This window comes from Ischnura elegans, chromosome X, assembly GCF_921293095.1.
Source record: "Ischnura elegans chromosome X, ioIscEleg1.1, whole genome shotgun sequence".
In the NCBI taxonomy this organism is placed as follows: domain Eukaryota; kingdom Metazoa; phylum Arthropoda; class Insecta; order Odonata; family Coenagrionidae; genus Ischnura; species Ischnura elegans.
The window spans coordinates 24,478,593-24,505,249 of record NC_060259.1 but is presented as its reverse complement, the minus strand read 5'-3'; the positions used below and the strand labels follow the sequence as shown (position 1 = coordinate 24,505,249).

The following is a 26,657-nucleotide window of genomic DNA, read 5'->3' as shown; positions in this document are numbered from 1 at the left end:
CATTTTACTTAATTGGATTGATATTACTAATAGAATAGTGTAAGGATGAATGAAATATCCCTCAGAAAGCCTTAAAACTCACCATTTTGAACCATTTATCTTTAAAATTCCGCAATTTATTAATCTCGCACCTACCGCGTATCCTGATGGATATACTATACCTCAGCACACCCAGTATTAGTTGCACCTAAACCCCCCAGCCTTAATTCCTAGCTGCGCCCCTGAGCGCGGCTACCTTCAGATGCGGGCGAGCATATCCTTTGCTCTCTCATTGTCGACATGGGGGCCTCACTGTGCCCATCACAGCGAGACTCCTTTCTTAAAAGCCGTTTTACACGGGGCACGTGATTGCGCAATCCGACGTGTGTACCAATGCGCAATCAAAATTGCGCCGTGCTAGTGGTGAATTGATAGAACGCATGCGTGGATGCGGGACGGCAAAATAGCCCCTACTCTAATTCCAAGCTTCCATTCTCGCAATTTCAACATGCTTTCAGTGCTAACCCGCCCGATGACGAGCCCCGTGTAAAACGGCCTCAAAAGTCACTCTTGCTCCACCGGTCGTATTTTGATATATCTGGTGACGCAATACTTGTTTGAAAACTATGCTATAGTTTTGAAAAATCGGGGTACTCACACATTACTAGAAATTTGTCATCATTATGACTTCTGTATTTTCTTTGGGTTATCGCAGCATCCGTTGGCTTTTGTGGACACCAGTCTCGCTGACATTGCAGTCAAAGTCTTCACCTAAGACCTGATGACGCTGATTGCAATTTCAGCGAAACTGTTGTCAACACAAGCCAATGGAGCGGGGAGAACCCGAAGAAAATGCAGTGATTATCTGATAAACGCCGCGAAAATCTTCGAACCAACATTTGTCAACATTAGCCTGCATATCAAATTTTACCCTTGAGAAAATACTGAGATATAACTTTCATATTTTAGATATAGGTATATGTTAAAATAGGTAAGCAAAAACTGGAAGAGGTGGATGATTTCTGTTATTTGGGAAGTAGGAGATGTAAGAACGAAATTATCAGCCGGTGGCGGATACATATTGGGGGCGCGCGCCCCCTTGCGGGTCCTCCACCATTGCCAAACATTGCAGAGCCACAATTGTGACTTTTTGATATCATAAGATGGCATTGTCTTGTAAATGTGAATAATCACTTTAATGAAAAATTTCTTAAACTTTTCATCCGACATGATTATTCTTTATTACGATAAAAGTAAATGTGACTCAAGATATCTTTTGCGCCCCACCCCATGGGCGTACCCAGGGCGAGGGGCAGGGGAGGCAGCTGCCCCCCCCCCCCCCCTAGAAGCAAAAATCGCTAAAGTTTTTAAGCAAAATCAGAACTGAATTGAAATGAAAGTATTCAACAAATTTTCTTTAAACCCACGAAAAATTATATGTATTAGTATAAGATATGTTACTAAAATAAAACTAATTTATCAAATGTCACAACTTGGCTTGCCCTCTCCTAGACCATGGCTTTCCCCCCCTACTTATGATCCTGGGTACGCCTTTGCCCCACCCTTCAGATTTCTCTGCATCCGCTACTGTTATCAGCAGAATAGCCCAAGCGAAGAGAGCATTCCATCAAAAGAGAGACCTGCTTACAGCGGGGAGCCTAAAAATGGAAGTAAAGAAACAATTTAAAGGAACCAATATTTGGAATATGCTTCTATACCGAAGAGAGGCATGGAAAATTATAGCAGCGGAGGAAAAGGATAGAGAGGCCTTCGAAATGTGGTGCAACAGAAGAAGGACGAGGATCAAATGGACCGACCGAGTTAGTAATGAGGAAGTCCTAAGACGAGGAGGAGAGAAATCTCATGAAAACCTAAATAAGAAGTCGGGACCACATCTTGAGACATGATGGCCTGATGAAGACAATCGTCGAGGGACAAGTGGATGGCAAGAACGGGAAAGGAAGACCTTGAAAAAAATTTATGGAACAGGTAAAGAAGGATGTGAAAGAGAAGAATTACGTGGGTGTGAAAAGATTAGCTGATTTGAGAATTGTGTGGAGAGCTGCGTCAAACCAATCTTAGGATTAATGACCAGTGATGATGATGATGAGGTATGTGTTGGAAAGGGTCTATTCTATATGCTACATGCTCAGAAAATTACATTGATAAAACATATCAATTTTTAATTAGTAATACATCATGAAAGAGGACTGGTCGAGGAGGAGTGATGCTTGCGCGCCGGTAGATCTGGGAGAATTAGCCCTGCGAGTGCATTGCTCCTTCCCCTATCGCCAATGTTTCCCTGGCATGCACTCGCTTCAGCTATTTAAGCATATGCTGTAGAAGCTCAACTTTGAAGTTATAGAAGCGATCACCCCACAAATTGAGCGTGTGTTGCTCCATATCAGTAACACAAATTTGAAGTACATTTCACTTTTATTACCTATTGAAGTTATAATCTACAGATTTTTTGTTATGCACTGAAAGGCATATTTGAGTGATGAGTAAATTACTTGAAGAAATTTAAATTCTTCAATAAAATTGAGTTGTGCCTTCATGTCTCGAAAAATATGTTATAGTTATTTGAAGTAGCGGCTGAAGTTTTTTTTTGGTATCATATCGACGCCTTTCAGATCACCATGCCATAACTTAGCTATGGCAACTCGTCACTTGAATTGGATATTTTTAGATCGATTGTGGGCCAGCGTCAGGGCCGGTTTAAGGGGCAGGCAAAGTACACAGCCACCAAGCAAAAGGTGCCTAAGCGCTCACTCCAACGTTCAGTACTGATCAAACAAGGAGATAAAAGGTTGAGGGTGTGATTTGAGGTGGAATGTTGTTCGCTTAGAAAAATGACTGGAACCGGGCCTGGCCAGCGTTTATATTCTTGGTCGCGGCGGAAACTCAGCTCATTTATACAAGGAGAAATAATGTGTCAGACTACTAAGAGGACCAAAAAAGTCTTCGCTAATTATTATTATTATAGTATTCCACCGATTAAGGTAGGTTTCCATGGAGTATTCAAGAAGTGATCTGGGAGCCTCCCTTTCCTTCCAGCGGTGCCTTCTTCAATTCACTGTAAGGCCTACTCTCTTTCAATCTATCTAAAAATCCTATTCTTTTCCTTCCCCTCCCTCGTTTCCCTAACATTCTACCCTCTAACACCATTTTCAACATCCCCTCACCGCTAAGCACTAACTCCATCCATACCTTCTGCCTCCTCCGTATCTCATCTAAAATCTGCCTCTCCTCGCCAACCATATCCAGCACTTCGTCGTTCCTTTTCCTCTCCGTCCATTTCACCCTCTAAATTTTTCTCCATACCCACATATCGAATGCCTCCAATCTTCTCTCGTCTTCTTTCCACAGTGTCCGCACCGTAGAGAGCTACACTCCAAACCAAACTCTTCACTAACCTTTTCTTTAAACTCTTACATAACGATCCTCCCAGAATCTCCTTCCTGTTCATGAACGCCTCCTTCGCTAATGCAATTCTCTTCCTGATGCCCTTACTACTGTAATCGTTTTCCTCTAACGTACTGCCTAAATAGTTGAATTGCTCAACCTGCTCAAGTTTTTCACCACCTACCTTTATCTTGAGTCTCACATTCCTCGCTCGTGATGCTTTACAAAACCGCATTACCTTAGTTTTTGTGATTAATTCTCATCCCGTACTCCTCGCAATGCTCGTATAACGCATCCACTAGAGCCTGAAGCCCCCTCGCTGACTGGCTAATCAACGCCTGATCATCCGCGAATCTCACTGATTTTAACATCATTCCTCCCACGTTTATTCCAGCTTCTAACTCATCCCATGCTTCCCTTACCATCTCTTCAGCGTACACGTTAAAAAGCAGCGGTGATAGAGGAAAGCCTTGCCTCACACCTCGGCCAATGCTTGCCCATACCCAGATTCTCCGTCCGCTACCTTCACTTCCGCAGTCTGGGCCATATACTGATTAGGAAACAGTCGTCTCTCCCTCCAATCTACACCTATTCTCTTCAGAATATCCATTAACTTAACCCGGTTCACCCTATCAAACGCTTTTTCAAAATCCACGAAACACGCATATACGTCCTGGTCATATTCTAGGTTCCTCTCCACGAGGGACCTCATTATTGCTATTGCATCACGAGTTGACTTCCCTTTTCTGAAACCAAACTGATCTTCGCCCAAATACTCGTTTGCCCTCGCCTCCATTCGTCTGTTCAATATCCTCAGCACCACTTTCACCGCATGCGATATTAGGCTGATAGTCCCAAAATATCCGCATTCCACAGCTTTCTTCTTTTTCGGAAGCGGAATTAAAACCGTCTTCACGAAATCCTCCGGCCAACATCCCTCCTCATAGATCCTGCGCACTAGTTCGAAAAACCTTTTCTTACCTTCCTTACCTAGATTCTTCAGAAGCTCACACAGGATATTGTCCACGCCTACTGCTTTCCTAGCCTTCATATCACGAAGTGCTCTCTCTATTTCCGAATCTAATATCTCCGGCCCAAGATTATCCTCCTCCACTGCACTTTCCTCCTCTAGAGTCAATCTCTCTGGTCTGTTCGTTCCGTCATACAGGTCCTCCACGTATTCCTTCCATCTACTCTGTACCTCTTCTCGCTCGGTTAGCATCCTCCCATCTTTAGCCTTAATTTTAGATACGGCTTGCCATCTTTTGCTGCCCGATAGTGACTTAACTTTGGCGTACAACTACTGGCGCCTACTTCTCCATCCTTCTGAAATTTTTCCATTTCCTCACAGTCTTTTCCACCAAGCCTCCCTTGCCCTCTTAGTTTCACGTCGTAATCGATTATTCAGTTCCCTATACATACTTTTGCCCTGTTCTGTGTCCACGTTCTTCCACTTCCTCCTCTCCTCCATTTCCCTCATCGCATGTTCTCCGTTATTCACGGCTTCTTTATCCTTCTACTGTCAACGCAACCAATAGGCTTCTCCGCCGCTTTCACTATTCCCGTTTTAATACTATCCCATCTTTCCTCAACAGCCTTAGTACTTTCAATCTCCCGTGTACTAATGTCCACTAGTTCCTGATATTCACTCCTCATACTCCCCTTCAGGGCTTCTACGTTCCATTTCTTTGCCTTCCTAACTTTCGTAAGTATTTTGAATCTTACGTTGCATTTCATGAGCACTAGATTGTGGTCCGAATCCGCATCCGCTGCAGGGAAGCTGCGCGAGTTTTTCACACCATTCCTAAACCTCTATCTTACCATAATGTAGTCTATTTGATATCTCCTCACATCGCCTGGACTTTTCCATGTGTACCTTCGCCCTTAATGATGATTGAGCCACGTGTTTGTGATGAATAACTTGTTTCTCCTGCAAAATTCTGGTGCTTTCTCGCCCCTGTCGTTCCGAATTCCTAATCCAAATTCTCCTATTTCGTATCCATCCCTCCCTTCCCCGAGTAAAGCGTTCCAGTCCCCCATCACTACCAGATTTTTCTTACCCGGTGTGTCTCTAATTATTTCCTCGAGGTGTTCATACACCTCATCTACTTCTTCCTCCCTATGATTGCTAGTGGGCATGTAAACTTGGACCACTACAAGGTTGGCGGGCCGCGCCTCAATTTCTACCACCAGAATCCTATCGCTTACCTGGTCTATGCCTACCACACGCTTACCCATCTTCCCGTTTAATACTAAAGCTACCCCCTCGCTGGCTTTCCTCCCCTCCACTATATATAACCCTATACCCATCACTCCAATAGTCCATCCCTCCACCTCACCTCGCATAATCCTAAGATATCTATCCTCCCTTTATCCATTTCCCTTTTGATATTTTCTAACTTCCCCGCCCTCATCATAGTCCTCACATTCCACGTCCCTACATAGTCGACTTCTTTTTCTCCATCTTCTTGGTCTTCTTTTCTTCTTTCTTCATTGCTGCTGCTGATGATGATAAGTCCCTGCAAGGATTTCGCATGTTGACGACCCCGAGGACCTTGCCGACCTCGCTGCCGTGCCCGACACTAGGGCGGATCGCAAAAATCGATTTTTTTCAAATCCATCTGGCCCATTGAAAAAAAGTTGTGGGACCGATCAAAAATAAGGCCTGAAAAATTTGAGACCTCTAGGTGAACCCCTGACCCTCGCTCAAATGAGATTTAGGGGGGGAGGGACCAATTTCGAAAAATGTAATATTTTATGGTCATTTCCTATAGATTTTGCCGAGTTACTGCCCTCGAAAATTTCGTGCATTTTTACGTATCTGCCACCGTTTAGCCACAAAATGCCTTATTTGAGTCCGCGTCCGCGAAGAAAATATTCCAACGCCCACGCAGCGTCACGGACACAAGAGCGGCAGGCCAATCCCGTCCCCTCCCTGCTCGCTTCTCCCCCACCCACGCCTCGAGTACAGCAAAATTCATCCTGCGTGTGCTGCTAGGAGGGAGTTCATCCTTGATAATATAAATCGGAAGATGGTGGAAGGTAAAATATGATGAGTAGTGAGACGACTTGTTTCTTAATTGGCGCCTCGTCGGCGTTAAACAAATCGATGTTACCAACTTTTAGAGAAGTAATGAAATATTTATACATGCCTCAGCCCAAATGCACCAAAAGTCATACCCAGTGCGTCTTTCTTCGTAAGTCTAACTAATATTTGATTTTTCAGTATCGTCTGTGGAGGAACAATCACAAAAGAATTACTCAATAGGGAACTTGCATATATTTCAGATATAATCAATAGCCCCAAAATTATTTAAAAATACATGTTTGCATACCTCGGTGAAAGTTTTTTTATTATTTTATGACGTGGTTTGCGATATTTAATGCATCAAAGATCACGAGAATTTTCAAATGCAAGTGAGAAGCGAAAACGCCCGATGATTGGCTAGTAGAAAAGTGACGTCATAGTTCAGTACGAGGCACGGCGGCACGGCCATAGTATAGGTTGCATACTTGAATAAATGCGACGGCGTGGTTATGATTCATTTATTGAAGTGCAGACGTATCGGAGTTGTTCATTGTGACTTCAGGGCTATTATTTGATCTATTTCTCCTCCATTGAAAGCGATAGATTGCGTAAAGATGAAGGCATATGGTTATTCTTAGGCTGATCCTAGCAAGCTTCCTGTTACTGATTCCATCATGATAACAGGGTATTTTAGTGAAACTGTAGACTTCGTCGGCTCGGAAAGTCGATGCCGAGAAATGGATAGGTAGCTGATGTGCATCTGTAATGTTTTATAGTTCATAACAAAGTGAGACTTGCGTATAATATTGGCGAAAGCGTATACTCATGTGAAATGTGTATTCTTTTGGCAGTCCGGTAGAGTCTTATGGTGAACTTATTTCCACCTCGAAGCTGTCGATGATACTTTCAACTTAAAAATACCTTGCCTGGAGGGCGACAGGAAGCTCTGAGGAAGCCAGACTATTAATGTTTCAATTTAGTAGCGATAATATAGACGAACTTCCAACACAATCTACCATCTTGTGACTAAAAACCCCGAAGCCACTTCCTATTCTGCAGAAAGAATCGGTCAATCGCCCTTCGATCAATATAATAAACACAACGTCTTCAGGTGTTAATAAGTTACTTTTGAAATGAAATACTTCCTAAATTAGCATTAAAATGTGCATGTTTTCCAAACAGAGTCTTTAATTCATTTTGGAAGCTTTTCTCACGATATATCAGAAACCTACTCTAAAGGCGAGCTCATCGTCATTGCGATCGGTGGTCACTTAAAAATTCCGTATCGGAAATCCTAGAGGGATGACCTTCGACGATGACCGTGATCACCTCCACTCTCACTATCACTGGAACCCGTGGTGAAAATATCATCCCAATCCAATTTCTATTTGGTTTTAACTGGGGAAAGAGCAACATAGAACTGCACATTCTTTGGGCAACTTTAGGTTTGACTTTCCCTCAAACACCCCATTTCCCCTGTGGTGCACATCAGGATCCTATCTTTATACGATGGCCTGACAACCTTTAAATGGATCCTTGGTTTATCCCGACAACCAACTAAATGGAAATTGCTGATCCACACGTCTTCCTCTATCTCCACAGTTTCCAAATCAAGGGCCGCGGAACATTCCTCTTGTGACTCAACTTTTTCTGAAAAGCAAGCAACGGCGTAGAATAAAATCAAAGAATGCTGCGATTAATTTTTTGTGGCCACCTCTGGATTCCATTCTTTTTCCATCTACAACTTCCTTCATCTTTCGGGATAAACTATGGGACAAGATAATGTTTAAATATTTTCATTAATTTATAACAAAATATAAGTTCTAAAAATACCCAAAAGTCATTTTATTAATCCGCACTAATGAGTGTAAATTAATGTGGAAGATGAATGCTGTAGACGTAGTAGTTTTCCCTAGGTTGAGTTGCAAAGTTCATGAAGTTGACAAAACGGCTAATTTTTCGGTGCGCGGAGTCAGTTATTGCACTGGCCGTGTCTACATTTTTGAAATTTTTTGTAATAAAATAAATCAGAATTTGGGATAAAATTTCCTTCAAAATGACGAATAGTTCATTATCATAGCATGCAGTGAAGCCAGGATATAAATTTGCAAAGTACAGCGGCACATCATTTTGACGCCGAGAGTAGAGGAAAACGCTGTCTTCTTGGCTAGCACTCGAATGCATGAGGATCAACGTTGCTCTATATTTTCATATTTCCTCCCTTGATTTTAAACATCATGGAATTTTCTATGTCCTTCCGTAACTGAAATTGAACAAGTGCCTTAATAATTTGAGTCCATCCGTAACGATCGAGAAACACCTATCTCGATTTTTGTTCGGAAGTTGAGTTTTTATTCTGCGGCGGCCGAATTATCGAAAAATCTCAGTTTCAAGTTATTCAGTCAATGAAATATGGAAATATTATTTATATTAAAGTTATCTTCGCTCACATAGCACACGGGTTTATCATTCCGTTTATTAAACTCTTATTTTTCCGTAACGCTCATCCCGACAGACGGCATGCATCGAGGCTTTTCTTCTAATTTCCTCCGTGGGAATGCAGACGAAAATTTTTTCTGGGGGGTTATTGCACAGAGGAACAATGCACCACTTGTAATTTTTCCTTATTTCACCCATGTTCTCCTTTAAACGCAACGTGGCTCTTCCAAACCTGCAGTTACTAGGCTTGGATCTTGGACTCGTACTGAACTATGACGTCACAGCCAAAGATTAGTGGGGGCGGTATTTTTTAGCCCGCGAAACTCGGGCGACTTTTGGGAGTCATTTTTTAGGGTATAAACTGAATTTTAAGCGGAAAAAAGTATATTGCGGTACTAAGTGTTTACTGCAGTATATCAGCATACTGTTTATAAAAAGTATGCAATTTCCCTATTATCTGCTTTCCAGTCTGTATTTCTTATGTCAGTGTCATTCCTCATCTTTCGCTGCTGTAAACAAAGTTTTGGTGAATTTCTTCACGAATCTCTCGTCCGGATGTATAATAGAAGGAACATTTAACTTCAAATTTGAACGTTCACCAATAGATTATTGAATTTCCACAGCGCTAAGGCCAGATATAATCGGGTGTCTCTCTCCAATACATAATCAGAGCGTAGTCCTTTACGTTGATATTCAAATCCAGCATTTAAAATAATCTCAGATTGGTCGCCAAACGCATCCTTCCAGCAATGCAAATTGGGTCCCTATATTGCCCTCCCAATGTTTATGTCGAAAATTCTTAGTCGAAAAAAGCCAACTTAGCGCAATTAGCAAATAGACCACTGCAAAGATGAAATATGATTTTATGCTTTCCCGGCGAATGATGTGGGTAAACTCTTCTCGGGATTCAAAAAAATTTATCCCCGATGATGAGCCCCGAGCTCGAAACTTTGCCCTTTGTGGAAAAATTAACACGGTGGGAATCCCGAGAAGAGTTTACCCACCCTTCAAGGGATGTTGGAAAAATGCTTGTAGCAGAGGGATGATACCTTCCTCCTTTTTGGGCGGTATTCACTTAGTACCATCGCATTCAAATCCTTTTTAATTTTTTGTATCTAGTTTTCACTCGGAAAGGAATCGAGAATCGCAGATTTTATAACTATTGCTACTCCGACGGGGGAGACAAACCCCCAAAGGTGGGACCCTGTTTCTTCAACTAACACCACACATTCCCCTTTAAACTTGGATTGCTAAGTCCTCTTACCTTTTTTCATCAGACAAAAGTATTTGTCAAAATTACCCATTTATTTCATCAAAATGGAGCCCTTTGATACCTCTCTTTTCGTATTCACAGTAATTAGCATCTTTTTCTGTCTACGTAAGTAATTCTGGTACACTGGCTTTGATGTATCTTACGAAGTTATGACTTTTGCGTCAGCTAAAGTTGCGGGAATGATCATTGCTATTGCTTGGTTCTTGCATATACCTCTATCACAGTTCGCAGATGCATTTTCCCCGAAAAGTTCCAATGTGAGTTTATATCCCTTAATATTTATTTTATGCCGAAAGCAGAGATACAAATAGGCTGATTTCTCGTCAGTTTAAATTTCTACGGATGAATTGATGAAGAAAATTTTTGATACTATTTTTCCATACAAGAATTGACGATGTTGACTTAATGCTCTCCTATGATTCCCTTTTTTCCTCAGTTGTCCAGTTTCTTTAGAATTCAATCCAGCAGGCATCATCTTTCGTTTCGTCCGCTTGTCTCCCAAAATGCTTCTTCATTAGGGGGAACCTTATGCTCCTTCTTTCACGCACACACAATAGTATCGCATAATTTCAAATGTTCCTTTAAAAGTGTTTGAGTTTTGTACTTCAATAAAACCCTACTTTTGGCATATTCCCATTTTCCGTAAGTTTTAGTACTTCCTGTGGCACCGCTAAATCCATTTAGTCACACATTATGGATGAGAAGCGCGTCACTATAGGTCGCACGCCTTTATAGCCACTCAAGAGGCCTTTTCATAGACCGTAAACTCCTTACATGCGTTCTCGGATCTATAAATATTTCATCACTTCTCTAAAAGTTGGTAACATCGATTTGTTTAACGCCGACGAGGCGCCAATTAAGAAACAAGTCGTCTCACTACTCATCATATTTTACCTTCCACCATCTTCCGATTTATATTATCAAGGATGAACTCCCTCCTAGCAGCACACGCAGGATGAATTTTGCTGTACTCGAGGCGTGGGTGGGGGAGAAGCGAGCGGGGAGGGGACGGGATTGGCCTGCCGCTCTTGTGTCCGTGACGCTGCGTGGGCGTTGGAATATTTTCTTCGCGGACGCGGACTCAAATAATGCATTTTGTGGCTAAACGGTGGTAGATACGTAAAAATGCACGAAATTTTCAAGGGCAGTAACTCGGCAAAATCCATAGGAAATGACCATAAAATATTATATTTTTCGAAATTGGTCCCTCCCCCCCTAAATCTCATTTGAGCGAGGGTCAGGGATTCACCTAGAGGTCTCAAATTTTTCAGGCCTTATATTTGATCGGTCCCACAACTTTTTTTCAATGGTCCAGATGGATTTGAAAAAAATCGATTTTTGCGATCCGCCCTACCCGACACCCGCCCGTTGCGGACGGGTCCCGGGCGATGAGATTCCGAGGCTCATTTGGTTGTACTCCATGTTTTCAGGGAAGAGATAGTTGGTAGGGTTTCCCACTTCCATTCCACCAGTGTTTTTCACGTGACACCATCATGTGGACTACCTTTCGTCTGGCTCCTACCCTTCGACCTATCTGGCATGGGTGGCCCTACCGGGAATAATTTAGTATTAATCCCGCCAGTGCAGCTCTAGGGGTCATAGGAACGCGAAAGCCACCGCGACAAGGTTTTAGCCCAAGGGATAGGAAATCGCTTACATGGGATGAAAATAGTTTTCCGTGTCATCTACTGCATCCAGCATCGAAAATTTTCAGGCTGACGTCAGAAATTCGTCGCTACATCTTTCTCTAGTTGTCAGCTTATTATTAGTCGTATTCTATCGTTGCGTGGCTCTCGCGGAATGAGATCCGACTAGAACTGATCCTCTTGATCAGGCATCAAACGGTAGCTGATGCAGTTGGGCTTCTGCTGACGACGTGACCAGCTGAAATTGATTGACTTCGGATAATTCAATTATTTTCTCACGGGTAATAAATTTTGCTCTTATGTTTTGGGCCTTGCGCCTTCTCCATCCGCTCTTTGGATATAATTATGTTAATATAGCGAAGAGGGTTTCAATCGTTTCGAGAAACTACGCGTATCCGGTTCCAAACATTTTTTTCGTGCAATTTGAAAAATAAATAGAATTTTCATTTGAATTCGTTTTGCAATTACGACTTGATGGGGATTTTCTGAGAAATTGCTTTCCCTCTGGCTGGATTTTTGACTGATCATAAAAAGCGCTAGAAATAAGGGTATGTGTTTGCTTATTCAGGCCCTGGTATGATCGCCCCTATCAATTTTTTGTATGAATATCCAGGTGTCATGACCGTAATAATTACCATTTGAAATCGAAACTTGAAGCTTCTACGTGGTGAAAGGGCTCCATATTAATAATGAAAAACACTTTGTTACTTCCACAAAAGTGTTTAATGAAAAACAAAGTGTTTTTCATTATTAATAATTACCATTTGATAGGCCGCTAAGTATTATCAAAACTTCTTGCCCAATTTTTTAGCCAACGCTTGCAACCATGTATTGCCAATGATTGAGTAAAACCATAGCTTTTTTCTCAGCAGAATTTTTTAATTGTGCTAGTAAGCTTAAATAGGTACATATAATTTTGGGTTCACTTACTCCTTTGGCATGATAATAATTATATTGTATTCTGCATTGCTTTTTGAAATTCATAAAATTTTCTCTATGGAGAATGATTCGTCCGACACTTGTAAATAATTGGATGAAAACACCTCATATAACTCGGGAAAAATAATTTTCTTAACCGAATGCCCAGCAATTTATGGGTATTAACAACTTGAGTACATAAGATTACCACGCAAGAATCTCTTAAAATTTAAGTCTAAATTGTTCCACTTCAGTAACACTTTTGTCCTGTAGATTTAAGTTTCACCATTGATGTTAGCGTGATGTGTACATGCACAATTGTTTCGCTATCCACCGAAAAATGTATTTGAATAATGAGTGAATTATTCGAAAAATTTTCACTTCTAGAACTAAATAGATTACAAAATACAAGAATCAGAAGGTTTTCATGAAATGAGATTGTATTAGAAGGTCTTTTAGTAGTCAAGGAAATCGATTCATCAGTTTCTGACACATTGTATTTTGTATTTTCGTAGCTTATGGGAGAATATTAGTCCAACCTAACGAGTTGAAACAGACAATAATTGAAAAGAGAGAGAAAATAAATATATGGTGAACAAGAAGTGCATCTGTAACAGAACGAACCAAATAAGTCACTTTTTATGAACTCGCTGAAGCTTCAAACGCGATCATGATCATTCCACATGATATTTCTCAAACCATCTTAAACATTTATTTCGGGATTCAGCAATAAGTTCTTGTGGAACCGGTTCCCTTTCTAACCAGTGACGCTGACCGGCAGATGAATACACCGCGGGGCTCAAGGTAAACTTGTCGTAAGCGGATAGCATCATCCAGTACGATGACTTCCAGTTGTGTACACTTTGACGATTGCTGAACGTTACAGAGGCCAATGATTCATTCGATGCTGTAACGGGATCTTCCATCGCCGTGACTGGGTTTCTCAAGTCCACACCGTCACCCGCATTCGAAGAACTTTTTCTTTTCACCGAGATAGGGAGTACGTCAGTGTCGACTTCCTCCGACGGCTGAGGCTCCGATGGCGATAAGGTGTCACATGGCCTTTCGAAATCTCCCTTCCCTTCTGCAGCAGGCGTATTATTTTCCTCTTGAGCTCTTTTAGTTTTTATCATTGCCTCTTGAAACTCTTTGGAGAACTTGGAGTAAATTCTTGCGAGTCTTTTCAGGCCCACCGAATCAGAATACTCTTCACCCAAAAAGTCAAAGGAATACTTCAAAAACTCGCATTCCGGGAATGGTTCCAGAACCTTGGAAATCTTGGTAGAATATTTTCCCTCCATGGGAATCGGCCTGTTTTGCGAACAGTTCCACGAAAACAGACAATCCGCGGTGTCTGGAGGGTTAAAACGCTTTCCTCGATCAATACGTTCCACGAGGAGACTGGTACCGGTATCTTATGGCGGATTAGTGGGAGGGGGGGTGACTGAACCCCCGTATTTCCTGGAAAACTAGAAAAGATGGTATTCGTCTCTCTCCAATGCAATTTTTTATGTAACCAGCCCGACAAACAATTTATAAGCATAATTAAAGGACGAATGAAATCGTTTCACACTTTTCTCGGTGGAAATTCGATATGGTAATTTCCACACTTTAAAGTGTGGAAAATACAATTTGAAGTTCATATTTTATCATGGATATAATTTGAGAATATCTAAAAACTACTTGTCACTATTTAGATGCATTATTGCATACCACCTTTGTGCCGCGGAGAATTAGTGAACTTCCCCCTTCAATACAGCGACCTTAATCCGCCCGTACCGATGCAGTACAAGCCGATGGCGTGATCACTTAAAAAATTTACTCGTTCCCGGAAAATCTCGGACCTTTCCACAATAACCTCGGGAGTTTGTTTTTTATGCCGTCACATCCCTGTAAAAATTACAGTATTACATGGATATGTGTTTCCTGTAATTTTTTCTCGGGCATAATCTTATCAGATAAGTTAATTTGGTGGTAAAAATGCTGGCTTCTAATTCTTGAGGCAATCCTGGAGTTTTCGTCATACGATGACTGAATAACAGGTAATTGAGAAAGAGTTAATTTAAAATTATTATTGGACCTAAATATTTTGCTTTTAATAAAAAATCATTGTCTGAAGGGGATAATAATATAACATATAAGATTCTTTTCTAAGACATGTCAATTAAGAACGGGAGTTTCAAATAATTTCAATGGAGATGACTCTAATCAGGGACAAGCACAAAAAATATTTTGATGCTGAGGATACTTGAAAACATTCCTTACTTATTCTTCTCTAAAATCTTATCCTTGTCTTATATAAGAACGATATCGTAAGCTGAGGGACTTATATAACCTGCTTATCATGTTTTTCCGTAAGAAAACTATAAGGAATAGATGAGTCCCTTACTTTGTGCTATCTGGGATAATCCATCAGCATTCCGCATCATATTTATAGGCGTAAAAACAAGAGCAAAATTTTTGAATTCGCTGGAATCAAGTTTAATGGGAACTTCCTTAATGTTTTTCTCGTGTAATTATTGCAAGGTTACCCACTTGATTTGTTACTTCAATAGTGTCGATAAAAATGACGAGAAGGCACTGGATCACTAAAGTACATATTTATTATATTTTGGGCACTAATGAGAAATCTTGATCCGACATCATTCGACTTCAACTTATGCACCGCCAATACTAAACATGAAAGTTTGTTATCCTAGAAGGCATACTAAAATGCGTACATTAAAGAATTGTGGAAGAATATGCTTCAGGCTGAATACGGCTTATTTGGCTATTTACCTTGCTGAAGGGACCACGTAAAATAGGAATAAAACTTACGGTTGTGTAATGACTCGACGGTAATATTATTGCCGCAAAAGTGATGCTAAGACATAGCATCACTTTAATTGTCAGGTCCAAAACAAATGACCCTGTAAGTTCATACACGCACACATATCACTCATTGGGAGTGATATTTATTTACAATAAATAGATCAGTAGACTACGACATCTAAACCTTATCCTCTCATTCATTATGGAAATCCCCAATGCCCGGAATTATATGCGACATGCATTGAAGTTTGATGTTTTCTGGATTTCATGGGATTTTAAGAAAACTAAACTATACCCAAACAGCAACCTAGTGTTGGCCTGACATAAGTTTATTATCAGCAGCGTTTCAGTCCAACATTGGCAATGTTGAAATTGATTGCGTTCCTCCAACAATAAGCCCAACAATGCATGGCAGCCTACCTCCAGCCCAGCTTTGTACCATTGGTGGTCCTTTATCAGCCCAGCATTCTACCTATAGTTGAGAGCTATTGGCCCAGCACCGCGCTAATAGTTAGCCGCATTGATTGGCAGCCTGGCACATTTCCTGTGAAAAATTTATTTTCTTTAAATATAGGATCTCCAAAAAAGAACTGGGACATGAATATGGCCTCAGCTTAAAGCCTCAGTCAGTCACAATAAGCACTCTTTTTTATAGCTCTTCTGAGCATTATATGGAAAAAGGCTATGTCTGAGTAACTGATACATTTTTTGTTTCCAGTAATTTTCACGTTATTTTTAATTCTGCTTCCGTATTAAAATTCATGCTATATGAGTATAAGTGACAGAGAATCTGGGTGGGCAAGATGGGCTGAGGAGTGAGGCAAGGCTGTCCTCTATTGCCTCTGCTTTTTAACATATTGACTGAGGAGATGGTAAGAGAAGCATGGGATGAGTTGGAAGCTGGAGTGAAAGTGGGAGGAATGATGCTTAAATCGGTCTGATTCACGGATGATCAGGTGCTGATTAGCCAGTCAGCGAGGGGACTGCAGGCTCTAGTGGATGCGTTAGATGAGTGGTGTGAGCAGTATGGGATGAGGATTAATCACAAGAAGACCAAGGTAATGCGGTTTTGTAAAGCATCGCGAGCGAGGAATGTGAGACTCAAAATAAAAGTAGGTGGGGAAAATCTTGAGCAGGTAGAGCAATTCAACTATTTAGGCAGCACATTAGAGGAAAAGGACACAGTAGCAAGGACATGAGAAAGCGAATTGCACTAGCAAAGGAGGCGTTCATGAACAGGAAGGAGCTTCTGAGAGGATCATTATGTAAGAGTTTGAAGAAAAGGTTAGGGAAGAGTTTGATCTGGAGTGTAGCTACCCACGGTGCAGGAACGTGGACACTAAGGAAGGAGGATGAGAGAAGATTGGAGGAATTTGAGATGTGGGTATGGAGAAGGATGAAGAAGGTGAAATGGACAGAGAGGAGAAGGGACAATGAAGTGCTGGACATGGTGGGTGAGGAGAGGAAGCTTTTAGATGAGATACGGAGGAGACAGAAGGTATGGATGGAGGGAATACTTAGCGGGGGGGGGGAGGGGATGCTGAAAATGGTGTTAGAGAGCAGAATGTTAGGTAAACGAGGGAGGGGTGGAAGGAGGATAGGATTTTTAGACTAATTGAAAGGGAGTAGTCCTGACAGTGAAATGAAGAAGGCAATGCTGGAAGGAAAGGGAGGCTCCCAGATTATTTCTTTAGTACTCCATGGAAACCTATCTTAATTGGGAGAATGCTATAATAATAATATGTATGCCGTATGGTATTGATTAGACCCAGCTAGTTATTAACACATTCAATGCAGGCCCAATTTTCATGAATGTAATCAGATGCAGCCGATAAAATGAGAAAGAAAAACAGAGAGTGCTTTCCTGCCATAACTTCCGATCAAATACTGCTATTTTCAAACGGCAAACACGGGTCGAAAGAGGGAAGCTTGCTGAAGGCCAGGCACACAATCTTCCTCTATGACAAGTAACCTTGCAAGCCTGACCAAGATGACTCCAGAAGTGGAAGGCAAGGGATGGCAGATGAGTTCATAAACCATAGAGGTCTAATGCAGGGAGATTCTCTGTCAACTTCCTCTTTAATCTTTAACATTGCACAGGAGAAATCAATCAGTCAGATTTCAACAACCTCTGAGATACCTACTATATTTAATAGAGTGCAGTAATGCATAATATATTTGCAGAGTATAATGTAGAGGTTGTAAGCAGAACAACTTGGGTTCGTGGGGACATGAGACTGGATGGTAATGGTATACTGATCCCCATACATAGGCACTAATGAGAAGTGCCTGCGTGGGAAGCAATGCTGCTGTCAGCACCTTACAGGAAGCTGGTGGCCACGTGGGGAAAAGGACGGTGGATGATGCCGTAGACGGAAGGCAGTCGGCGGAAGGTACTGATGTGTGAAATTTGGAGGGCGTGCGCGCGACGCAAGGTGTGTTGTCGTCAATAAATACCTTCACTAAATGACTTGTTCTGATAATTCTTCTGGAGTGCCAGCCCAACAGGAACCCCGTGCTTACAAAGTGTAGAATATAGTATACCATAGCATAGAAGCAGCTTTTAAAAGGGTTATGGAAGTAAATCTAGAGAGGAAAAATATGTGGTTACAGGAAGAAATTTCTATTACATAAGAGAATTAACTAATAATAAAATAACGTCTCCTTAAAATTTCCCGGGGCAATAACCTCTTGAGCCCCATGCCTCTCCCTGATCATTGATTGTGCTGAGAATGTGGTAGGTAGATGTTTGGAGGAGGCTACCAACAGCTAAGGTCATTTGCACCATCGGGAAGAAAGGGTAGAGAGAAACCTGGTGATGGCATTAGCCTGCTCTTAACCCTTTTATTGCCAGCCTATTTTGCCCAGTATGCTGAAGAATGCCTGGGCTTTTTTGGCTAATTTGTAGGCTTGGCCATTTACATAAAGACTAATACATATTATTTTTAAATTTACCCCCAAAACTTACGGGTATGTTAAAGCATGTCAGATTCTAAAAACAGTTACCAAAGCTACATGTAACGCAATAAATAAAAAGTGTGAGTTTAAAAAAACGTGGCTGATAGATCGGCCCTTGGCACTCTTTGCACATACCCCCTGGGCTGATGGATCGGCCCGCTGGCACTATAAGGGTTTATGAAAGGTGAGAATGGGACCACAGTTTATCATCCCATTCAATGGATGTACCTACCACTAAGCACTTAAGCAGGAATAGTGTGATGGGAAAAATCCCTGCCATCGCTGAGATATGAACCCAGGCCCCTAGGATGGGGCTCCAACGCTTGAGCTACCATGCAAAACCAATCCCTGTACTATTTATGAGCAAGGCTAGTAGAGGATACTGAAAAATGGAGAATTGGAAAGATTGTGTTAAGGGAAAACGAGGACAAGAAAAGAAAGAAAAAAGGACATAATATATTTTAAAATATAAGGAGAGGAGTGCTTAGATGGGCACGACACCTCCAGCAAATGCTCTGAACAAAGTAAACAAATAGTTTGTAATGGGAAAAGAGGAAACAGACAACAGCAATGATGGCACAAGCAAAGGTGGTTAGACAATATAATGGATGACCCATGAAGATTGGGAGAGAAGAAATTGATGGAACATTCAATGGATGACTCAATGAGAGCAGCAGCTATGAAATGCACGTTATAAATGTAAGTAAGTACCTAATGAACATATCCTCATTATCTGGACATCAAGTTTGATAGACCCCACACTCTATGGGCATTAACAGAATATATACTCTTCATCCCACTAGGGTAGGATGCAATAGGTCCAGCCTATTAGTGCACATTCAAAATAAAATGTGTCTATAACACTTTTTTAGGGAGAGAAGCTGCCCCCCATTTCTCATATAGCTTTTCCAGTACAGCATACCTTGCTATATCATGAGGAGCAATACAGCATGCACCTACAGCATTGCAAATAGGCATCATCTGCCACTCTAAATCAGTAATACCTAGGGTATGACTAAGTGTTGAGACCTGCATTGGAACTTACTCTAGGCCCACCCATTATCAATTTATGACAGAGGAAGAAAAATTTATTAGCCTAATTGAGCTATTAGTATGTACTATGCACTGGTATTTACAGTCACTTTCAAAAGTTTTAGGACAAATGTTTGAGGTGCCACTTCTGCTTCTCGAGGAAATTCAGTTTCCCTTACTACTTTTGTAGTCATTGCAAAGACTACACCATGGCTACGCACTGAAAATATTACATTTGCGCATGAGGATATATGCACTCAGAGGGAGAAATTACTAGCAAATATATCATTCTGTTTCGATTTATGATGGTTTTAATGATGATTAATTCTAGTGTTTTTATTACATACTTCCCCCAGTTGTCACTGTTTGTTGGTACATACTTAACGTATTAGAAGACGATAAATGGAATTAGTTCAGATGTGTACGTGTGTGTATGCGTAGTCATTGCAATGAATACAAAAGGAGTAAGGGACACTGAATTTCCTCGAGAAGCTGAAGTGGCAACTCAAACATTTGTCCTAAAACTTTTGAAAGTGAGTGTGCCTGTAGTCAAAAGTATACTCATAAGTCAAAATGGATGCTGATTGCATTCCCCACAATCCTCATGGGTAGGAATGGGTATGGAGGTATCAGTCTCCTCCGTTACCTTTTAGGTATGTAAAATTCTTTACTCATGAGCATCACCAGGATTTGTACAGGGCTAAATTTGGCGTTCAGCAAAGAAGTCCTTTTATTTCGCCCTTCCCAGCAGATTTCCAAGAAAATCTGCTGGGAAACATCAACCACATTCATGGGTTCGCTGTTCCCCCCATTAGCTACACCTATACCACATCCCTTCTATATACCTTCCACTAACGCTACCTCCCTTCCCCTATCGATGACAGGGGTCTTGGAAGAGGAAGATGGCTGTGCAGACACCGATGAACCCGATGAACCAATACCGGATTCACGTAGGTAGAGGGAGTGTGCATTAGCTCGGATTCCGAAGTTATTCACTTGTCAACTTATAATTTTCCAACATAGATGCCGCTCACGTTCTCTTCATCAAAATTTAAAGTAATATGTGTTTAACGGGGCTAAAAAAAACTTCGTAGAGTAAAAAATAGTGATATCAGCTGCTCTAAAAGTAATATTCACTCTTCAGTGAAACTTTGTGGCACTTTTTTAGTATAAAATTTGTGTCGCACGTTAATTCTCTGTAGTTGGTGGCAGCTGGCGTAGCAATCGATACAGTTAGGCTGAGTGCCACGTCATCTGGATATTTTTGGCATTATCCGTCGAGGCATTGTTGTAAATCCATTTTTTACTTCATGCTAATGCCAACCCTTAGGAAATAAGGCCAATTCGTGGACGAAAAAGTTGAAATATGTAGATCTGTTTGAATTTTGCTGAGGTAATTACTATGAACTATTATACTGACAGTCATTGGTACCTAATTTCCTTGTTTTTGATATACTTTGTAAGGAGAGAATGGTTGTCCTCGGAAAATATTCACTGCAAATTCTGAGATTTCTATGTAAATATTATGCTTCTATTTCAAATATGAAAGTCAAGAATGTGACTGTTTATAGCTTTTAATTGGCTGTTATCACACAATCGTACGATTAGATATAATAATATTATATGCATATTATGCAAATATTTAAATTTTGGCTAAACTGTTGTTCCTGTGACTTCTTTTTTGCTTGCGATCTTGTGATAACTTAATAGCATGCAAATCGCCATCTACTGGGGCGAAGTTGTACTAGTGTATCATTATTGCATTGTTAACATTTGGCCGTCGATGGGAGTTATGGTGTTTTTCATTGTTTTAATGCCAATGAAAACATGTTCCACTTCAAAGATATTCTAAATAGAGTAGCGCACGTGCGTATTTCACATCTGCCTTTGTTAATTTATGGTTAAATATGGCAGTTAGTGATGTCAAGACGACATAAGCAATACCTCCCTTCATTTTCAGGGACCGTCCCCGCCTTCTCCTGCCAGGAACAATGAACCAGATACTACCGAAGGATTTCTTTGTCCCCAGTGTATGAATGCCTTTTCATCTCAAGAGGAATTGCAAATTCATTACTCTGCGTCCCACAAAGATACCGGTTGGTTCATGATTATGTATTATTGGTTGTGTGTCAATATTCAAGCCATGGTGCATAAAATGTCATTGTTGACCACTTTTTTCACCCGTCAAACTTAAGCAATATTTTTTATTATTAACTTTATTTTAAACGTTCATAGTTATTGTGTAACCATTACTTTACACAACGTTGCCAGAGTGTTGAACCGGTATCTACCATTTTATTGAAATTAGTGCCTTACTTTGTGCGTCAGCTGATATCTCATCGTTAAATATTAAAGCTTGTGCCACGTATGTGGTGTTTGGCTTTATCCTGTGGAGTCGTCTTTGGTTAATAAGTTCGGCAACCAATTCCTTTTGTACATTCAAATAATTTACACAGTTCATCATTCTACGCTGAAAGGCAATCATTTAAAAAGCTTGATAACCTAAAGCAATGAAACTCACTTTATCATTGTTTCCTATTTATTACAGAGCCTCCATTGGGTTCACCGAATTCCAACAATGAAGACGTCAGTGTGTTCCAGTCATTCCATCAGGGTGTTGGAGATAGATACAAACAAGTTTCGGTAAAATGAAAACATGCCTTCTATCAATATAAAATTACTAATAGCAGTGCAATCATGAATTGAAAAATGGAAACAAAGTTTTCCTTTGAATATTTTTTGGTAATCACTTACCCATTGAACTGTTATTTAGTATAATTTTGGACAAATGGCAATTTGACCCACAAACTGATCAATCATTAAACGGCTTATATTATGCAAGTGAACAGTATTTTGTTGAAGTAGTTGGCACTGCAGAGAGGAATCCTGCTATTTTCGGTTTAGCATGATGTGGGATTTAGTAACATATGGTATTCTCATTTTTAAGATTATAATTATCCAAGTGCAGACTATCAGCTGTATGCCTGATAGTCATGGAACAATTCAGTAGTTAAGGAATATATCAGCATCAAATCCTGTCATTTTTCATAATTACCTTTTCAAATGTCACTTAGTTCCTATTTTATGATTAAAACTGTTAATCAAGCTTTTCATTGTGTTTATGTAGCTTTTTTGACTTTTTGCAATAGCTTATTGGTCTTAGGCTTTATGAGTCACATGTTTTTGTTATCAAATTGCCATTGATAATTTTAGAAAATCATGTTACTATCAATTTACAACCCGTGCTATGATTTCATCTTTAGTAGCATGTGAATATTGATAGTGAGATTACCTTATAATTGTTTAAATTTATTTAGTAGACATTTAAGTTAGCTAAGTCTTATCATAATGACATCGTACATTCATATCGGGCATCTCAAGTGACTGTATATCTTCCCCTAAAGATATTTTGTTCATTTGCTTTTTTATTGCTTCCTATTCTTCTTATTTTGTGAAGTAAGTACAATAAGTGGATAGTGGGGTTACTACAGTTTGCATGCAGTGGTTATTGCCTTGATGCTTCAGTCTGAATTGTCTCACATTTGTTTACTGAAAATTATTCAAATATTTTAGAATCAGATTATAATTGATCTCTTCATGTTTTTCATCTTATTTTAGGTATCATCAGGTGAAGAAGCAGTGGAAGCTGCCGACTCCATCCTATTGGACAATCAGGGAGAACGTGAGTTGAATTTTTATGATTCAAAATTTTTAGCCTAATTTACAGCTCAACAGAGCTAATACTGTTCGGTAAGGGTTGATAAACCCTTACCTGTATCAACCCTTCTCCTGTATCATCTCATCCTCTTGTTATTGGCAGCAAGGCCTTGATAATGGCACAAGTTGCCGAAACCATGGTCGGTGTAAATAAAAGAGTGTGGAAACGGAAAAGTGGTTTTAATAAGCTCAATATCAAAGATTTCCACCATATTGCGCCGGACACTGTATCTTTTGTTCAATGTGTACCAAGTTTTAGCAAAAAATTTTATATTAGATAAGTCCTTTGCATTGATTTTTAAACCAAAGACACTTGTGAAGAGATGAATCAAGGTGAGGTTCAGGGCCGGGCAATCCTGTTGACGTAGCTGGGGGGGGTGACCAAATACCCGAAATCCCGTTTATTTGGGGGCTACTCCACACCAAACCTCCCGGTAGGAGAGTGAAACAACAGCAGTTTGCTCGGGTAAGTATTTTGCCTTGAGCCAGCCCTGGCGAGGGTCTATTTGGCTTGAAGTGCATTTGTTGGAGAAAAGGACTGTTATACCTGAGAAATCACTTTCATGGAATCCGTGGATAGTAATCAGACTCCTTGGGCAAAGTTGGCTCCATGGCTCAAGTGTGCCAGACAATTGTCATTTTTCAGGGAAGGCTTAACCTATTTTGTTCCCATTTATGATTTTTATTTGCGGTAAGGTAGAGAATAGACCTGCACTCTAGCTGTAGTATTAATAGGTTGTGGGTCTTTTGGTTAGTTTGTAGATCTGTTATATTTTTTTCTTTGGCCACTGACAAAAAAAATTCAATTTGAAGAAGCAGGAAGTGCAAAGCAAAGATCAGACCCTGAGAATGCATTCTAGTGCTAGAAAATTTATGAGTGTCACAACATTATGAATATTATGGTGACATCTTCCCAGATGATGCCCCTGAACTTTCTCCCACCCAATTGATGTGTTTCACCTGCAAGCTTCTGGGCGATAGCCTTCGAGTTAATGGAAAAGAAATAAATTCAGTAGCAAAACTGGGCAATGACTTTAGAGGGAGCAGAAAATCCGAGGGTGTGAGGGAATGTAGGTAAGGTTAGTGGCTTTGCTCATGAAGTATGTGTGTGGGTAATACAGACTTAGGTATTTGGCTATTAATAAGTGTGAAAAATGTCCTAAACATCAAACATAATATTTTCCTCTAGCTTAAAGTTTGTTAGAATGGAAACTACATGATAACCTACATCATATTGCTCCTTTATTCTTACCTTTAGTTGAGCCAAAAATCAGCTAACCCCTATTTGAGTGTGGTACTGTTGGGTTGGATAGCTGGTCTCGGAACTAAATATAAGGTTCAATATTGCATGAAATCGCTAAAAAGGTACTGACTGCTGGAGATTGGGAGAATGGTGGGAAGTGACTTCCATGACTGCCATACTGTATTGCAGTAATTACTGCTCTAGGATAACCGTGGTGGCTATTGGTGAAAGCTGGGGGTTATTTATATCCCCCAAAATTGTAGATGAAATGATAGATTTCATCTAAAATTTCATGTTATTATGCTAATTATTAAATGGCTGCATAATGATTTGGTTAAAATTTAGTTCAGGCCATACAAGTTCTTGGGTATCATTTAATCCGTTTTGGAAAGCTTTGCATCCATCATTTTTCCCAGTGGTGGGTAATGAATCTGAGGAAAATGACAATAATTTATGATAAAATTTGGATTTTAACTCTATGCATTATTACTGTTCTTTTATCTATACTAGGTAGCAAATAAATGTAAAAATTTGTGCCTAAATATGATGTCTTAATGAACATGAGCTTGCCTGATGGCCAAATTGTGGTGTAGAAAATGACCAATTTCTTCATTTGCTGTGAAAAAAGTGTCGGACTGTCACTTCCCACAGTTAATTCCCTTTCTGTGAGGAATATGATAGTTAAATTTGTTTAAATGTTTTTGCAGTTTAGGTCAGTATGCAAGGAGAACTAAAAATTTGACTTTTGATGTCTGTGAAAGCTTATGCCTCCTAAGTCATGAGTGACATGTAACCATTTTAGTTACATACATGCACAGTTTTTTGAGTGACCATGGAAATCTTTCCATCACTGACAAGTCTTTTAGACTTCTCAGTGAATGTGGGCCCATTTTTGGTTTACCTGATTGCCTAATGGAAGAATCGGATGTGGTATCAAGTGAGGAAACTTATGATTCTTAATTGAGAATTCATGAAATGAACCGACAATAATATGGCCAAGTTAATTCACTCCAATATTAAAACCCAATTGTTGTATGGTGCCCTATTTTTCTGTGGCAGGTTCAATGCCTTTAGTTTGACTTTAACCTTTAATTCATGTTATTTTTTCTTCTTTTTTTAATGGAGTGGAACGATTAACTTATTTGAAGTAAATTTTGGGGAAATATGTATTGCATCATTTTTTGTGCTCTTGGCCATAGAACTTCTTCTCTATGAGCCACACATTCTTGGTGCAGGGACTGGGAGATGCCTATAAACCATGGAGGAAGGTCATTGAGTGCATTCCTTTGATGCAAAAGTTTGTGTATTTCACCTTTGTGAATGTATTCCCCTCCACGTAGTAGCTGCAACCTGCTCTATGCGGAAGGGGTGGTGGTGGTGGGTGGTTCTCATTCTAAAAGGAATAGTACTGTACATGCTTCGTCACTTTTTCTATTTCATTGGCAATGAATGGACACTTAATTAACACATTGACTTCGAGGTATATTGCTTGCTATTTGCTGAGCTCTTGTGAAAATGACCATTGCGAAGATTATGGAATGCATTAGACTTCGCTTTGTTCATTTTTTGGCTGTAATTCTTTTCTTTGGAGACTTCTTTTTGTTGCTGATATCCACTGCTTGTGTGTGCAAAAATATATTCATGTGTGAATATTTCCATATTGATAGCATTTGTTGTATTAAAAAATCTGAGAGGAAGATACTCATTCAGTTCTGTTGTGATCTGTACATTTAAATGTACAATTATTTAGTTTTTCTCTTTATTTTATTGTCAGTTCTTCATATTCTCGTCTACCAGTTGAGAATTGTTGAAAGAATATTTACTATTGTTCACTATAGAGGTAACTACATTCCTAGTTGTGGTTGTGGATCCTCTGTATGAAATAATAAGTGAATATTGTCTGTGAGATGAGATTAACAACTGTTTTAGTTTTCCTCTTTGGATACAATTCAGTCAATTAGTGTGATTATCCATCTTTGAATGAGAGGTGAGAAGGTGTCCTAGTTGGAAGTGTTTTGGGCTCCTAACCCTAACCCTTATCCCCTAACCAAAATTCTCACAGTATGAAGTGGCCTGGGAAGAAAAAATTGGCCCTCTTTAATTCCAACTGTATGGCGTTCACATGCATTTGGCTTAGTCTGGGTGAGCTCTACCCTCATGCATCCAAAACAACCTTTGAGTTCAAGCCGTGAGTGGTGAATAATTGGA

The 26,657-nt window shown here is 40.1% G+C and overlaps 1 protein-coding gene across 1 annotated transcript in view; it reads left to right on the top strand.

Moving 5' to 3' along the window:
* Positions 1-21,229: 21,229 nt before the first annotated feature.
* LOC124171387 (early endosome antigen 1-like) overlaps positions 21,230-26,657 on the top strand; it is a 33,263-nt gene continuing 27,835 nt past the window's right edge. The window contains exons 1-4 of the mRNA XM_046550557.1: positions 21,230-21,355; positions 21,450-21,585; positions 22,038-22,132; positions 23,108-23,171. Coding sequence (XP_046406513.1) covers positions 21,317-21,355; positions 21,450-21,585; positions 22,038-22,132; positions 23,108-23,171 — 334 coding nt within the window. The 5' untranslated portion in view covers positions 21,230-21,316. The remainder of the gene's footprint in view (positions 21,356-21,449; positions 21,586-22,037; positions 22,133-23,107; positions 23,172-26,657) is intronic.